The following is a 17431-nucleotide window of genomic DNA, read 5'->3' as shown; positions in this document are numbered from 1 at the left end:
CGTAAGAGGCCAGAAATGAAAATATAAGAACCAGCAGTTCTTTATCATTTTCACATCATGACAGTCTCTTAAATGATATGCATCCTCTCCCCCCCAAAAAGTACACATATGCACAGACACACAAAACATTATATACAACTTCAGAAGATTCACAGACCTCCCCTTCACTCTACATGGGTTGAGGGAAGTTCTCATATGACAATCTAAGAATCAGTAAAACTTCAAACTTTGTATTTTTTGTATATCCAAAGGATTATTTTCCTTGCTTCTCACCACCTTTAGTGTAATTTCCTCTATTTTCACTAACTATGTCTGCTACTGCTGGAAATGTGAGTTACTCTTCTACTACTCATGACTATCTTTTAGACAAGGAGTCGGCAAGTGTTTTCTGTAAAGGACCAGATAGGACATACTTTAGGCTTTGCAGTTCACTCAGTCTCTCTGGCAACTACTCAACTCTGCTCTTGCAGCACAAATGCAGCCATAAACAAATGGGTAGGGCTGTGTCCCAATCAAAGTTAATTCACAAAAGTAGGCAGTTTTGAGGTGAGTTAGCCCATGTGTTAAAGTCTGCCAATCCCTGGAATAGAGGAACAAGTTCAACAACTCTACAAGGAAGCAAACAAGTACGATTAGATTCCTAACTTGTATCATTCCTAAAAATATTTTATAGAAGGATTAAAGACCTAAATAAGAAAAGCCAAACTTAGCAACTTTTAGAAGAAAACAAGGGAGAATGTCTACATCACTGGAGGAGGGAAAGACTTTTTGTGAGAAAAAAACCCACATAGTGTAAAGGAGAAAATATTAAATATCTGGCATTAAAATTTGAAACTTCTGCATAATAAAAGACTACAAATAAAGTAAAAGGACAAGCCACAGACTGAAAGAGATATCTGCAGCACAAATGACAAAACAAGGACTAGCTTTTGAATACCTAAGAATACTAAGAAACACACAATCCAACAAAACAGAACATCTATGTTCTATTCAGACGAGAAAATGGAAGAGTTAATAAACACATGAAAAGATGCCAACTTAACTCATAATTTTAAAATGTCAATTAAAATCACAATGAGATACTCTTCCATACTCATGAGACCAGCCAAAAAATGAAAATTCAGATAACAAGTAAGACGAGGATGTGGAATGCCAAGGATTATGCAACAAGTCTAAGTAGACAGTAAGTCTAAAATGCCTCAACAGAGAACTAAACAAAAACTCAAAGAAGCAAAACTGTATATCAAAATCATTTCCAATTCTCTTTAGATTAGCCTCTGATACTGTGACTGAGGGAGTTATGTATTGTGGCTCCAGCTAGACATACAGTTTTAGCTACTTGATTTTTAAAAATTAGCTTGCTATGATAAATTAAATGGTTGCTCTTATCAATAAAACCTCATACACTGCTGTGGAAGTTGTACAAATTCCACTCCTAGAAATATACCAGAGAAACTCTCACAAAGGTGGCACTGTCTACTGCAGCACTGTAACAGCAAATAATTAAGATAAATGAAAACTTGGAAACCTAAAGAAACAGATGATGGAAGAATTTAAAAATACATTGTGCTATATTTATTAACTGTAATATTATACAATAGTTAACATGAATAAATCAAATCTAAAAATGTATCAAGATGAATATGCTTAAAATGTGGCACACAGAGTAGAATTTTTCCCCTACTTTTTCAAACTGCAAAATATGTATATCATGACAGATACATGGTAAAAACTTTCAATGACCCACATGTACACACGCATGTTGCAGAAGCAAAAAAAGAATGACTCATGGGCAAGAACGACAAACCCAACTCTGGGCAAGTTAACCTCTGAAAAAGAAAAAGAAAAAGAAATGAGAGAGGATCGTGAGGAAATGGTCTTTAGTTGTCTCTACTAAAAAGTCTCTACTAAAATACTAAAGGCAGTATTTTACTGCCTTTAATTTTTTAAAGAAAAATAAGCTATTTTTAAGAAAAGAAATTGCAAAAGTAAAATTTTTGCATATTTACAGGTAAAGATCAAAGACTTCCTTAATATTTAACTGTAAAATTCTTCACCGTCACTCATTCTCCATCACCAACACCAACAAAGAGACCTAGAGCCCTTTGTGCTAGTGTCATTCCCAAGAGATCCTGATAGATGCTACCATATCACCAAGAAAATCCCTGAAAGTCTTGCCAAGATTGTAATGTTTGCATTAATGATTTGGATACACTTTTCAAATGCATAAATACCAGCTCCAAACACAACTAAAAGCCAGGCAGTCTACGGCCAATTGGCAAGCAGGCTGGCAAAGACTCATTTCAGCCTGTAAGGTAGGAGAATGAAAATGCATGAACTCTATACCTAAATATAAGAGCACACATTTTAAAATGCAATAAAAAAAATCCAGACCAAAAATGGTTTTCACAAGGACACAGAAAAAAGAGGGAAATAAAGCAATACTAATGTCAGTAAGTACTAATTATTCTATCAAGACAAATATTCCCACTAAACTAAAGTTATGCAATGAGTACGTTTATAAGTACACAGTCAGTTTTAAATTCCTCAAAGCCAGGCACAGTGGCTCACACCTATAACGCTACAGCTTTGCAAGGCCAAGGTGGGAGGATCCCTTGAGGCCAGCAGTTGGAGACCAGCCTGAGCAATACAGCAAGACTCCATCTCCACAAAAAGTAAAAATAAATAAGCCAGGTGTGGTGGCATATGCTGTAGTCCTAGCTACTATGGAGGCTGAGGCGAGAAGATCACTTGAATCCAGGAATTCAAGGCTGCAGTGAACTATGATTACACCACTGCACTCCAACCTGGGCAACAAAGTGAGACCCTGTTTCTAAAAGAAAAAAAAAAAAATCTCAGTAAAAAAATAACAAATTCAAAAAGGCAAAATTATATATCAAAATCATTTCCAATTCCCTTTAGATTAGCTTCTGATAATGTGACTGAGGAAGTCACGTATTGTGTATCCGTGGCCAGAAATCAGAATTTAGCTAATTAATAGAATTAACTTGCTATGATAAATTAAATTACTGTTACCATCAATACAATTAATGATTAAAAAATCATCACTATTTTAAACACTAGAGTATTACAATCCTTTGGGCCAGTTTTTGCTTTTCTTTAATAGTTCCAAAACTAATAAAAGTCTAAAATGTGGACAGATTTAACCCATTAAATTACCTTCACTATTGTTCACAGAATAAAATCCTTAATTGATTAATGATCTCAGGGTATCTATCGCCATCTAGTGAACAATCACTTCAATTACCATATCAGACATTTGACAACTGATACCCCTTTTCTTCATGGTTTAAAAATACATGTCCACTCAGTGCCATATGCTTGCCCAATTTTTTATGTCTCTCTACACATGCATTGAGAACTAACACAAATACAGATGGTATTTGTATAGATTCACGTAGTACTTCTCTGAAACACTGACTTCATTACTTTTAAATAACTTGCACACTGTGAGATCCCTCATACAATTCCTTACCCATTAGCTCATTCCTCTATCACCGAGCAATTCAAGATCATGGAAGAGTTTAAGTGTGAAAGATCACACCTGTGAAAAGACAATATTGATGCCCATTTGACACAACTATTAGCACTTTTATTACAAACCTGTTTTTAAAAGTACAATTAGTAATTACTCTGAGTATTCTAGGAGCCATAATACATTTGATTACAGAAATTATTAGGTCACTAGAGTCAAACCTGCACGATTCCAACAAAACTGAACAAACACAAAATAGACTTAAAAATAAAAAGGAAAAGGGGGCTTCAAGGCCTCCCTAGGCTGTGATTTAATCCATATCCAAATACAAAATTTTATAATCTTTTGTAATGGCATGCTACCAGGTTTCCTTCTCATTAATTTCCACTTGAACCTTAATCTAATTTATCCCATAAGGATAAAAGCAAAGAACTTGTAAGATCTGCAGGTTACTATATTATCTCGCTCACTCTATCTTGTCACAAAAAAATACTAGTTTAATAAGTTACAAAGGTATTCCAAAATCTCAGCAAACTGGCTCTCATTTTCACTTCAGTCCTCCTACCTCTTTAATAATTACGAGACGCTTGAAAAATTACAAAGACTCAATAGTATATAAGAGAAAAACCAGCAAACCCAAAGAAAGATTATCCCATAGGCTACTTCCACCCACCAGTGCTAACAATTATCACTAATACTTTAACAATCATTTTTATTTTAGGAATTAATATTTGTAAGTGACTTTGGATCTTCTCCTAGAATAAGATTTCCTGGGAGAAACTGTGTAATTATTATTTCTCAGTAGCCTCGTATTACTTTAAAGGCCTACTTTCCAGAGTTTTATGTATCTTATTTGAGGGAAAGAGCAAAGCGTAAAGAGAAAAGAGGAAAGCAGAAACCAAGAATTTAAATCACATACAAGTAGTTCTAGATTTGTCTGAAATTATTTGTTTTTTAATGGAGAGAGCAGGGGTTTTTTATAGTTCATTTATTAAAGATTTGTTACTGTTATATTTTACATAACAGAAAAATAAAAATTGTGTTTAAACTCCCCATTAAAAATCCAGCTAAAGAAAACCATTGCCCTTAAAATACAATGGATTAGGAGAGTGGGGGAGATCACTGGACAAATTTGGGGCTTATTATTATCAACAGTGCCCTTTTAAGCTTGTGGATTTCTGAGCCAATGCAGAAAATGTAACAACAGGGATTTCCCAACAGCAAGAGGCACTCTCCAAGGGAGTAAATTGTCAACTATTGCCTCTCGTGAGAAACTTAAGAGTAACCTTGATCCAATCTCAATAGTCAACCCATGTATTATCACCCAGTTGGGGCATAGTGAGTGCATTTCCTAATACAAAAATAAGATGGTGTTCCATCAGAAGCCACTGGATACATGTGAAGAAATAAAATTTAAATAATTTTGAAGTAAACTTAGCCTAAGAAACTAAAAACATCCTTCCCTTCCCTCACTTCAACTAGCCCCTAAAACACCTATATCTTTCTCATGTAAAAAAGGACTGTATCTTGAGATGAGTACCAAAAATCGTGATCTCCCTGCAATAAGAGGTAGAATATAAAGCAAAACCACAGTCATAAAAGACATGAGATGGAAGCGACAACCCTACTATACTAAAAGGATTTACATTCAAAATAGCCACTTGTTATACTTTATCTCTTTGAGTTTTAACTTCCTCATCTAAAAAATGAGAACATTATTATCTATTTCAAAGGATTCTTGTGTAATTTAGTGAAATAATGCATAAGAAAGCTTCTATCACATCACTGGTGTTCAGTACATGTTTTGCCCTTCCTCCCTGTGCCCTAAGTCAAATCTTTGAGATAGGGCTGCCAACAGAAGAGTGATTCTGAACATCCTGACATTTCTTTCATACACCAGCTATATCTGCACTGTCCAATACAGTTGCCACTAGCCACATTTGTCTATTTAAGTTTAAATTCATTTTAATTATAATTAAAGCAATCTAAAAATCCAGTTCCTCAGCTAGTTGGCACTAGACAGATACCAAGAGCTTAATGGCCACTTGTGGCTAGAGACTACGGCACTGGATAGTGCAGATGGAGAACATTTTCATCATTATAAAGTTCTACTGGACAAAGCTGGTCTAAATTCTAAAGCAGGGGTCAGCAAACTTTTTTTTCTAAAAAAGGCCAGAGAGTAAATACATCAAGCATTGCGGGCCGTGCGAGCCTCCATCTTGACTACTCAGCTCTGCTCTCATAACACAAAAGCAGCCACAGATGATACATAAATAAATGAGTTTGGCTCTGTTCCAATAAAACCTTATTTGCAAAAATAGATGGCAGGCGGCATTTGGCCTTATGGCCATCATTCGCCAACCCCTGCTCTAGAGCATTCAGAGTCCAGACCCCCAATACAAGCATTTTTCCCATGACCATTACTTACCTCCTTTAAGACTAAATAGTCTTAAACTCACAGACATGGAGATAAATGAAATTTAGTATTCAGGATAACTATTCTTTTACAAATTAAGAAAAACCCACACACATAGTATTCAAATGGTTGAAGCTTACAGTGTTCATAAAGTGACAGTACCTAAATTCTATTTAGTATCTGGCCCGTCTTACTAAAGCCAGTAACTCGCAATCCATTACTCTAGTCTTGACATATTCTTGGAATTCTGGATTTATACATCTAATGGCCTACTTATTATGCCTGGAGATCTATTACTCAGGCCAAAGGCAACACATCCACAACAGAATTCTTAATCTTTCTTTCCTAGTTTCCTCCATCTTAGTGAAAGGCTCTACTAGCTAGCCACCTGATTTCTACCTTTCACTCACACTCCAAGCTAATCCATCAGCAAAAAAAAAAAAAAAAAAAATAGCTCTCTTACATCACTTAGGTCTCATCCATGTCACCTCCTCAAAGAAGCCTTCCCTGACCAATATAAACTAGCCATCTAAACATTCTCTAGCCTGCCACACTGTTTTAAGTATCTGCAGAACATTTGCTTCTATCATATTTTCTGTTATTTGTTATACATGTTTATTTACTTATTTACAGTCTGCTTTCCCAAACCACCCTCTCTCCACCCCACATTCCTAACTCATGTCATCTCCACCCCCAGTCTCCTCCCAATCTGGGTAAAAAGTAAGCCTCATGATAACAGGGACCTTTTATGTCTTGCTTGATACACACATACACATACACACACACACACACACACACACACACACACACACACACACACGAATCCTTATTTAAATGCCTATTTGTCTCAAACCTCTCATGCAAAGAGAGGGGTACTGTCTTTGATGCTGTATAACTAGGTAATAAACTTGACTCTCCCACACTATAATAGGTATAGTTAAAAATACTCTCATATCTAGAGATGTAAATGTTATTATGTCATTTACCTCCCTTCCTTTGTATGTCACCAAGGCAGCCAGTGGTTTGGCATAAAATCTGCTATAGGAAAATCCCAGGCAACCGTACATACTGTTCGCTGTGAGCTTCAAAGCCTTCTGTCGAATGTCATACTGCAGGCCACACAGAACAAAAAACAAACAACAATATTTACAGATGCTTAAGTATTACATTAGATGTCTTTCTAGATCTCCAATAAAAAGGGAAACCCACAATATCCCTGAATAAAAAAGAACTAACACACTCAACCCATCCACCTGGATCAATGATTCCCTAACCTCCTAGAAGCAAGTAAACACAGAATCCAAAGCTCCCAGGAGCCAGAAGTATCTTGCTCAGATACAGCCTTTGCAGACAAAAGTGGCTTCCATTCTGAGGCACTCTAGTATTTTTAAGTGGTCACCTACCCACAAACTTAAAATAAGTACCTGCATTTGCCCAGCATACTGTTTACTCCTAAATAATCAAATTCTAAAAGCTGAGAATGTCACTCAAATGTTTCTTAGTGAAAAGGTACAGATATACCTGAAGAATAAGGTCTGGATTTAAGTCTTGCTGTTTCATTAGCTGTTTGACTTGTTTTCTCCGTTCTACCAGTTTCCGGATCTCTCTGGGCAAAATGCCCATTTCTAAGTTTGGATCTGGCAACTCAGGGATCTGTTCTTGTTCTCCATCCTGATAAACACACAACAGAAATTTCATACAAATCAAACTTTTGTGAAATAAATTTCTACAGTAATATTTTATAGGCGCTTTCCCCCATGATCACATCTTGAAAAGCTATTTTCCTATATAAGTAAAGGTCAACAATGCATGGGTAGTATAAGAAGGAGCTGAGAGGTTTGTAGAACAGGTCACCATTGCCCTCATCTCCCCCAATTATATTAGTCTGTCATTCCCAGTATCTCTCACCACTGTAGTCAGACACACATTTAGATTTCATTTAAAGGGATATATTTTTACACATGCTACTAACTCTCTTCAACAAAACTGGAGAACAACATGTTTGAGGAAATTGTTCTTAAAATATAAACACTAAAAGAGACCTCCAGGATTTAAAAAAAAAAAAAAAAAAAAAAACCAGCAGCTAAACTACTATTTTAAATCATTTCTACTACCAAACAAAATGCTATAGAATTGTAAAAACTATGGAGAATAACAGCAATTATTGTAAATGCTCTAGACTAAAAATAAAAAGCCAAATACTAAATCAGCAAATTTCTTTTAGCATTCAGAGCACATTTAAATAGGCCATGACATTTATAAAAACTAATACATATATATCCCTTAACATTTATGTAGTACTTTTTACCTACAAATTGCCATGCAATCGGCAGAAGAATAGCAACCAACAGTCTTCTTATATTAAAATTTACAGCAGGAAAAAGCAGGGAAAGCATTAGACCATTTTTCTCAAGCCTCCATTAATTCTATTAACAGGCTACAAAGAAAAAAGCCAGGCACATTTGCCCTTTTAAAGGTTCAGAATTAAAAATAAACCTCTTGCTTTAAAGTATGCCAAGTCAATGCCATTTGATAACCTAGCCTTTACAAAGCATCTGATTCTACAGAGATCAATATCGTCAAGTGAAACGCTCTTACAATAGTAATAGGGACCTATTGCTTTCCAATATAACGGATGATGATAGTAAATCTATTAAAGAGATCCTGGTACACGTTCCAATTTATTTACAGCTACTATGAAAGTCAGATAAAAAGTAAACTGAAAGAATATAGAGTCAGGAAATTTACCATCTACTCCTAGCTCTACAACTACTACCTTTGTGACACTGTTCTGAGGTACCATGCATAAAAATGATACAGGATCTATAAACTGCTACATGTATAGTATTTCTTAGATGACTTTTGAGGTCCCTTCCAACTCTAAAATGATTCTATTATATATCCAGAATCCAAGCTGGAAAACTTCAATAAGCAAAATGGTGGTAGGCAGAGGCTAAATAATATTAACCATCACCATGCTGGCACAGTAGCAGGACAAAGCTCAAATATTAATTGAATGCAGTTATACCTGTTGGGGATGTCTACCCAGTACCTTCTCTGTAACAGTCTCCACTAGTCTCACAGAAAGGCCCACCCTTAGCAGCCAGATTTGTACCCTGTAAACCTACTCTTGTGGTTACAGATAACAGGGACCCGGGGTGCTCACCAACCTAGGCAAACCTATCCGATTCTCTCTTCTGGGAATATGAAATTGGGATTGAAAAACAGGTCCCAAGCTTGAGGTGAGAACTAAAAGACATATAAATTCAGGAGCTAGAGGGCAAATAGACATCTTCTGCCATGTATTAAAAAAAAAAAAAAAAAGATTACAAAAAAGAACAAAATGTGTGTGTGGCGGGGGTGTGTACACCTATACATAGACCACACATGCATATAAAATGGAATAGTATTCAGCAATACAAAGAAATGAAGTATTAGTACATTCTACAACATGGATGAACCTTGAAAACATTATGCTAAGTGAAATAAGCCAGATACCAAAAGACCATATACTGTATGATTCTATTTATATAAGATGTCCGGAATATACAAATCTATACAAGCAAAAAGATTAGCAGTTGCCTAGAGGTGGAAGGGATAGATGGATTGACAGGGTTGACAACTAAAAGGTTTCCTTGCGAAATAATGAAAGTATCCTAAGATCAATTGTGACGATGGTTGCAAACTCTGGGAATAAACTAAAAGCCACTGAACCACATACTTTAAACAGGTGAATTATATGGTATATGAATAATACCACAATAAAGCTATTTTAAAAGACACAGAACCAGTCTGAGTCTCTTTCTACCCAACCCTTCTCCTTTATGACCACTAAGAAAGGATATAATTAATGTATCCTTTAAGAGGAAAGGCCAGGCACAGTGGCTCATGCCTGTAATCCCAGCACTTTGGTAGGCTGAGGCAGGTGGACTGCTTGAGCCCAGGAGCTCAAGAGCAACCTGGGCAACATAGCAAAACCCAGACTCTACCAAAAAAAAAAAAAAAGAAAAACTAAAATGCTAACCCCTTTGGTTCCCTTCCTTAAGTAATTCTTTTAACCTCGATTTCAAGGGCCCTAGATTAAGTACAAACCTCTGTAATTTTCTGTGCCTCTGCAGCAACTCTTTGTACTGTTGTAAAACAAATGTTAAATTCCTGAATGATGGAAGGATAAAGACTGTTGAAGTCCAGAAGCAAAATGAACTTATCGTAAAAACCTGAAATTAAAAAGCCACATAATACATAAAAAGTTTAAAGAAAAGCAGAACTGTCAAAACATCATTATTAAAAGCACTATAAGTATATTAGAAACTATATACTATCCATATATACGATCCAAAGCTGAGAGACAAAGGAAAAAAAAATCAACCACCATTCCATAAAATGATGTAAATTAGTGAAAAGCCAGATCACAAAACAAGGAGAAAAAAATCCTGTCTTCTCTTTAGAACCAGCCACAACCAGTCCTTTCCCCAGCTGTCTCCAAAACATACCATTATTACGAGCAAACACCGTCTCAGTTATTTGAGAGGTGTCACATCCATTTCAAAAAAAATGTTAAACTTTCCTTCAAAGCAAGAATTCCCTTCCACCTACTTTCCCCCTCCCCACCCCAAATAAAACCAAGTGAGTGGTTTTCTTTTTTATTTTTATTTATTTATTTTTTTGAGACAGAGTCTCGCTTTATCTCGGCTCATTGAAATCTCCACCTCCGGGGTTCAAAAGATACCCCTGCCTCAGCCTCCCGAGTAGCTGGGACTACAGGCGCATGTCACCACACCTGGCTTATTTTTTGTATTTTAGTAGAGACAGGGTTTCACCATGTTGGCCAGGATGGTCTCGATCTCCTGACCTCGTGATCTGCCTGCTTGGCCTCCCAAAGTGCTGGGAGGTGTGAGCCACTGCACCCAGCCGAGTGGTTTATTTTTTAACGACACTTTCAAAAAATAAAATGGAAGGCACATTTACCTGTACATAAACCGAGCTAAAATCAAATAAGAGACACACATATACAAATGTCAGTAGTGGAACGATCCACCCTTTTTACTTGCAAAGGATGAACAGAAAGCTACTATATTTCTCTAGGACATTTACAAAGAGTTATCTTCACCTTGAGAAGAAACTGAATAAAAATAAATGTCCACTATTAAGATAGTAATAATTGCAAACATATATTGATAGTTTATCCTGTGTCCAGCACTATACTAATTTATCCTTAAATCCCTGTGTGGTAGATATTACTCTTATCTCTATTTTACAGAAGAAGCTGAGCCTTACAGAAGTTAAACAGGCAGCCCAAGATCACATTGAATTCAAACCCAGACCTATATATACTACTGCTCCATTTCATTATAATAAAATCACTTTTGTCAAAATGTCTCCCACTCACAGTTAACTTATTTGATAAAATTCACATTAATTCCTTCACAATGATGTGAATATTCTTAACACTACTACTGAACTGTACATTTGAGAATGGTTGAAATGTTTTCTTTAATACAAAAAAATTAGCTGGCTATGGTGGCGCCCACCTGGAGTCCCATCTACTGGGAGACTGAGGCACCAGGATTGCTTGAACCTGGGACATGGAAGCTGCAGTGAGCGGAGATTGCGCCACTGCACTCCGACCTAGGCAAGACAGCAAGACTCTGTCTCAAAAAAAAACAAAGAAAAGAAAAAGAAAAACAAAAAGTTTTTTAAATAAAAAAAGATTATTTCTAGCTCTGTGTAAAACAAAACATCTTTGCCATTCATGACAATAGGGAAAAGGTATTCTCCTGTTAAAAGTTAAATTTGGTGGTTACTGTCTGCACTGTCTTTAACTTTGCTGTCAACTGAACTGATCAAGACAAACAGCTATCTATGTACTGGACAGCTAGCTATCTATGTATTAGACAAACTATGTTTACAGACTAAATCCAACCTACTGCTTGTTTTTGTACCACCCATGAGCTTAAGTACAGTTTTTACATTCTTTAATGGTTGGAAAAAATTAAAAACAGTATTTCATGACATATGAAAACTACATGAAATTTAAATTTCAATGTCTATACATAATTTATTGGAACACAGCATTAACAAAATTCACCTTAAGTCTATGTCAGGTGATTGGCAACCAAGATTTTCACATGAACGAAAGACAAAAGTAAGGCCATCATAAGACTTATTTGCTGACCTATAAGATATAATTCAGGTCTTCCAGTTTCTCAAGCCTAGCTCCACATTAAAAAATTCCTTAATACTGGGAGAAAACCAATTAACTGCCCAGCCTTACCAACTTTGGGGTCCAAAACCAAGCCTCCAGCATAAGCTGCTTTCTTACGTCCTTTCTTGTATTTATTGGTATCTCCATCAATTTCTTCATCTTCATCTCCCTAATATCAAATGCAAAGACAACTTCACCAGACAGCAACTAATTAATTTAAAATTGTTATGATTCTCTCTTTTCCAATTGCAGGACTTAGTGCTAACAAACATTATTTCAGTTAGTGTTCCTGTCTGTGGGGAAAGACAGTTACTGTAATATGTTCATGAATCCAAATGAATGCCAAGCATAGTAATTTCTTAAACAAATACTCTATCTCTGAGTTAACAAATACAAAAATTCTATTTTATGTGCTTCTGAATTTATAGAATTTTATATTTTCTAATCAATGAATATTGAAAATACCACTTTTCACATTACATAAAATTTGAGATTGTAAAACAACCCTCTTACAATCACTACTCTAACATTCATGATGTAAAAACATAAAATACTTCATGTAGGTATTATCATTATCCCTATTATTAATATGGACACCATAAAATAAGCACATCTATATACTGAAAATCCATTCCTAAGTAGTTTATGATTGGCCACATAAAATACTTCAGCAGAAGTTAAAGTCCTCTAAATGAATATTCCCTGTACCAATTTTAATAATGTACATTAAAAAAAACAAGCAAATGAGAACCTGAATCAAATTTTAAGATTCAATTCCCATTTCTGCATCAATTCGTATCAGTGTTAATAAAACAGTAGCAAAACTAAGTTTTAGTTCTAAAGTGACAGAGGCTATTTCAGAAACCTAATTGTGGGTGACCTTGATCATACTAGTACAGAAAAACGCAACACAAAAATAAAGGCTCATAGGTTCAAGAAAATTAAAAGTTTAACTAGCATGTAACTTTGGGTAGGGCTAAGGTGCCAGAACACATTCCATGTATGGTCACCCATCAGAGAGGTCTAATGCTTCCCTCAAAGAATTTCATATTGCACAAATAATTTTGCCTGCACAGAGAAAAGTGGAAAAGGAAATGACACAAATACAAGGGAATAAACTTGACACGGTTTCTATAGTACACAAGGGATTTGCTATTTTGAAAGCAGATATCATCACAGAAAAAAAGGCTATCTAGGTAATAAAAAGTGGGGGATAAGAGGAAACAAAATACTACGCAGTTTTGGACCCACCAGTTTTTGCTGAGACTTTCGGAAAATCTGCTTGTCAGGCACAATATAGTTGTTTTCATAAAATGCATGAAGCAACAAGAACTCGTTACGCTCGGATCGTCCACCCATCAGCGTCCTGGACTATTAAATGGAATTTATTTTTAAAACTTGAGCTCAAAACCACAACTAACAAAAGCAACTTGAGTCAGTTAAGTTTAGTCACATCACCTCCTTCAAAACCATTCCTAACAGGCTACTTTAAAAAAAAAAAAAAGGTACTAAATTGTTCCTAACATTTTCATTAAGCATTATAGTTAAAGGAGACAAAGAGAGCTTAAAATATTGACAACTTGGCTATTTACTCCCAAATGGACCATTCCACCAAACAGATACATCCAGATGTTAGAGAGATGATCCTTATGTTCGCCCAAATTTCAACACACTGCACCTGGCATTCCTCCCCTTCTCCCAACCAGTTCTTCCTTTACAAAAGAAGTCCAGCTTTCAGAATCCAAGTTACTCATTTTATAAGCATGCATTTAGACTCATTATCATATAACAACTACCCCAAGCAAACACTGAATCCAACAGGAAATGCTTTTTCCCCCTTTCTAAGTTAAATTTACCATAATGTTCCCAGCGATGTTAGTGATCTGCAATGCTAATGGAAGAACATTTAGCTCACACATGATCTGCAAAATGAACCTGGCATCTATCCAGGTGTGTTCCAACAGGTATAACAGTTGAGAAGATTCACTGTACAGAAAAGTAAGAATGAAACAGAATCAAATAATTAAAAGAAACAATGCCTATAATCATAACTTCATTAACTATTACAAGGAATTTCGGGTATAAGTAAATTCAGAGCAACAGCACCTTGGCTTCAGAAACAATTTAAGGTCAGTATGTAAATAGGAATTCATTCATACCATTGTTCCCAAAGCCCTTCTCCAACACACACACACACACACACACACACACACACACACACAATCCCATAAAGAAAAACTGAAGTAATATAATAATTACAAGCCTGAAAACTATCTAAATCCTTTCATTCATTCCATCCAGTGAGTATATATTGCATGCTTACTATGTGCCAGGAGTTGGCTGTGACCAAAACAAACAAAACTTCCTATCCTCCTGGAGCTTATGTCCTCATGGGGGAGACAAGAGAATAAAAAAGAAAAAGAAATTGTGTATATAGTATGTTATATAATGTTAAAAGTTACGCAATGGCAATATTAAGTATCAGAAGCAGAGACTGAAATTTTTATTAGGAAACAGTGGAAGATTTCACTGAGAATAAAGATCTGGAAGAGGTGAGGGAACAAGCCTTATAGAAAGAGCATTCCACACAGACAGGACAGCACACTCAAAAGCTCCGAGCTGCGTGCAAATCTGGCAGCTCCAGGACTAGGAAAGAGGCCAATATGGCTGGATCAGAGAGAATAATGGAAAGAGCAGTAGGAGGTAAGGACAGAGTTAATGGCATAGAGACACACTGTATGGAGTTTACAAGCAAAAACAAGGACTTCAGTTCTTACTCTGAATGAAACAGTCACTGGAAGATTCTGGGCAGAGTACCACATCTGACTTGATTTTAGCCTAATAACTCTGGTTCTGGATTGAGAATTGAATATAAAGGGGGTAAGGGCAAAAGGAAGGGGACAGGCAAATAAACCCAGTAATCCAGGGGAAAGAGGATAGTGGCTTTGACAGGATGGGTTCAACGGAGTCGGAAAGAAGTGGTCAGACTTAGAGGTATTTAGAAGATAGAACTGACAGGATTCCCTGATGCATCTACTGTGGGATGTGAGAGAGAGGAATCAAAGGTGCCACAGAGATTTTGGGCTAAGTAAAACTCTGAAGTGTCCAGTGATAACGGAAAAATACGCTTACTAATTTAGTAAGGAAAGACTACATGAAGAACCTAGGATAGAAGATTAGAGCTCAGTTTTGAACAAGCTGGGAGTTCACAATAGATATTAAGTAAAATAGGTAAGTAGATATATTGATTCTAGAATTTAGGGAGGTCTAACCTGAAGATACACAGGTGGGAGGCATAGGCGTCCACATGATATTTAAATTCCTAAGACTCACTGTGATCACCTAGAGAGGGAGCAAAGTCAGAAAAGAAGTCCAAGAAAGGACTCAGAAAGAACTAGCAGGAACGAACAAATGAGAGAGGACCAGAGGAGTAGGAGGAAGAAATAAGCAAGCGATACCTCTAAATAACTTAACGATTGCTCGGTTTTTACATTCCCAAAGTATCTACCCTAATTCCTGAATAAATAAATTAAGAGTAGAAATCTAAATCCAAGCCGGGCGCGGTGGCTCAAGCCTGTAATCCCAACACTTTGGGAGGCCGAGGCGGGTGGATCACGAGGTCAAGAGATTGAGACTATCCTGGTCAACATGGTGAAACCCCGTCTCTACTAAAAATACAAAACATTAGCTGGGCATCGTGGCACATGCCTGTAATCCCAGCTACTCAGGAGGCTGAGGCAGGAGAATTGCCTGAACCCAGGAGGCAGAGGTTGCGGTGAGCCAAGATCGTGCCATTGCACTCCAGCCTGGGTAACAAGAGCGAAACTCCATCTCAAAGAAAAAAAAAAAAAAGAAATCTAAATCCAAACTACTGTTAGTAAACATTAAGATAGTGTTAACACAGGTGAGGGAGATAGAGATCAACTGACCAATTACGATAATTCAAGAGGTAAACTAGTTCAAATTATGAAAGCAGTGGAGATGGTAGTACCGACAAAGACAATTTCCCCTCTACAGCACCACTGGCTCATGCCCCTCCAGACTAAGAATAGTACTGGTGTTCTACTATTGTTAATTTCAAGACAGATGAATTCTGAAGAATCTAGGATCATACCTGTACATATTTCGTATATTTTCCACTGGGATTACAGCCCTTTCAGTTTTTAGAATCTGCTGAACAAGTTCGGACAGATGGTAGCTTTTACAACGAATCAATTCCTTTGCTGAAATTTCCACATCACAGATCATCCGACCACAGGTAGCATTTCTTTCACCAAATCCACTCCGGCCCTACAAGATGGGAACAAAAAGCAAATTTCATGAAAGAACAGACACTGAGAACATTTCTTTCTAACCTACTTTAAAGCTGGCTCAAAATTATGATAAAACTTTCATTCTCCCATTTATCAATCAAATATTTTTGAACATTTACTATGTATCTGACATTATTCTAGAAACTCAGAATACAGCATTGATCAAAACAGAAAAGACTCCTAGCCTCATTTGAAATGTGTAATAAAAAATACACATCATAAACAAGAAATTATATCGTTTTAGGAGGTAACAAGTATATGGAAAATGGGAAAATAGAGCAGGGTGAGGGGCACAAGGAATTTGGGGAGACTGCATCTTAAATAGGGTAATGGGGCAGACCTCACTAAGATGCCATGTAAAGAAAATCTTGAAGGGGGTAAAAAGCTAAGCAGGTGTTCAGATGAAGTGCTAATAACAACTCTACCACCTTAAAGATAGGAATCGGAAAGAAGCAAGATCAGTGGCCCCAACTTTGCAGAATCCTCTAGAGAACATTACAAAAAAGATACGGATTCCTAATTTATCTGATGAGGCGACATGTCCATTTTATTTATAAGCTTTAAGTAAAATAAGATTTCAAGCACTGAGCAGTATCAGGTTTAGGAAGAAGGTGCTTCACACAAAAACTGCCAAAACCTCCATACATGAAGCAAGCAGGTAGAATGAAAAGTACACATTGGCTTTAAGAGTCACACAGGCCTGGGTTAAAATCTCAGTTCTTCCCCTTGCTAGTTACATGATCCGGAACAAGTTATGTTACCCCATGAGACTGTCTATGAAATAAAACTGGAGTTGCCATGGGAGGTAACTAACACAGAAAGCACTTACTTTATTGCCTTCTTCCTTTTTCTTTCTTCTTTTTATTACAAGATATCATCCAGCAATATTGCATTCTTTTTTTTTTTTTTTTTTTTTGAGACGGAGTTTTGCTCTTGTTACCCAGGCTGGAGTGCAATGGCGCGATCTCGGCTCACCGCAACCTCCGCCTCCTGGGTTCAGG

General features: G+C 36.5%; 1 protein-coding gene and 1 non-coding gene across 3 annotated transcripts in view; both read right to left on the bottom strand.

The window, feature by feature from the left end:
- POLA1 (DNA polymerase alpha 1, catalytic subunit) overlaps positions 1-17431 on the bottom strand; it is a 318904-nt gene that overhangs the window by 252325 nt on the left and 49148 nt on the right. For both annotated transcript variants that reach the window (XM_074392217.1, XM_003924081.4), the window contains exons 20-26: positions 16232-16407; positions 13974-14103; positions 13369-13488; positions 12187-12286; positions 10005-10129; positions 7434-7583; positions 6899-7021 (exon numbers count right to left, since the gene is read on the bottom strand). In XM_074392217.1, the coding sequence (XP_074248318.1) occupies positions 6899-7021; positions 7434-7583; positions 10005-10129; positions 12187-12286; positions 13369-13488; positions 13974-14103; positions 16232-16407 (924 nt within the window). The remainder of the gene's footprint in view (positions 1-6898; positions 7022-7433; positions 7584-10004; positions 10130-12186; positions 12287-13368; positions 13489-13973; positions 14104-16231; positions 16408-17431) is intronic.
- LOC120366695 (small Cajal body-specific RNA 24) lies at positions 10926-11055 on the bottom strand. Its single transcript, XR_005581275.1, has one exon.

Source organism: Saimiri boliviensis, chromosome X (genome assembly GCF_048565385.1).
Source record: "Saimiri boliviensis isolate mSaiBol1 chromosome X, mSaiBol1.pri, whole genome shotgun sequence".
In the NCBI taxonomy this organism is placed as follows: Eukaryota; Metazoa; Chordata; class Mammalia; order Primates; family Cebidae; genus Saimiri; species Saimiri boliviensis.
The sequence above is the reverse complement of the archived record's forward strand: the minus strand, read 5'-3'. Positions and strand labels throughout refer to the sequence as shown.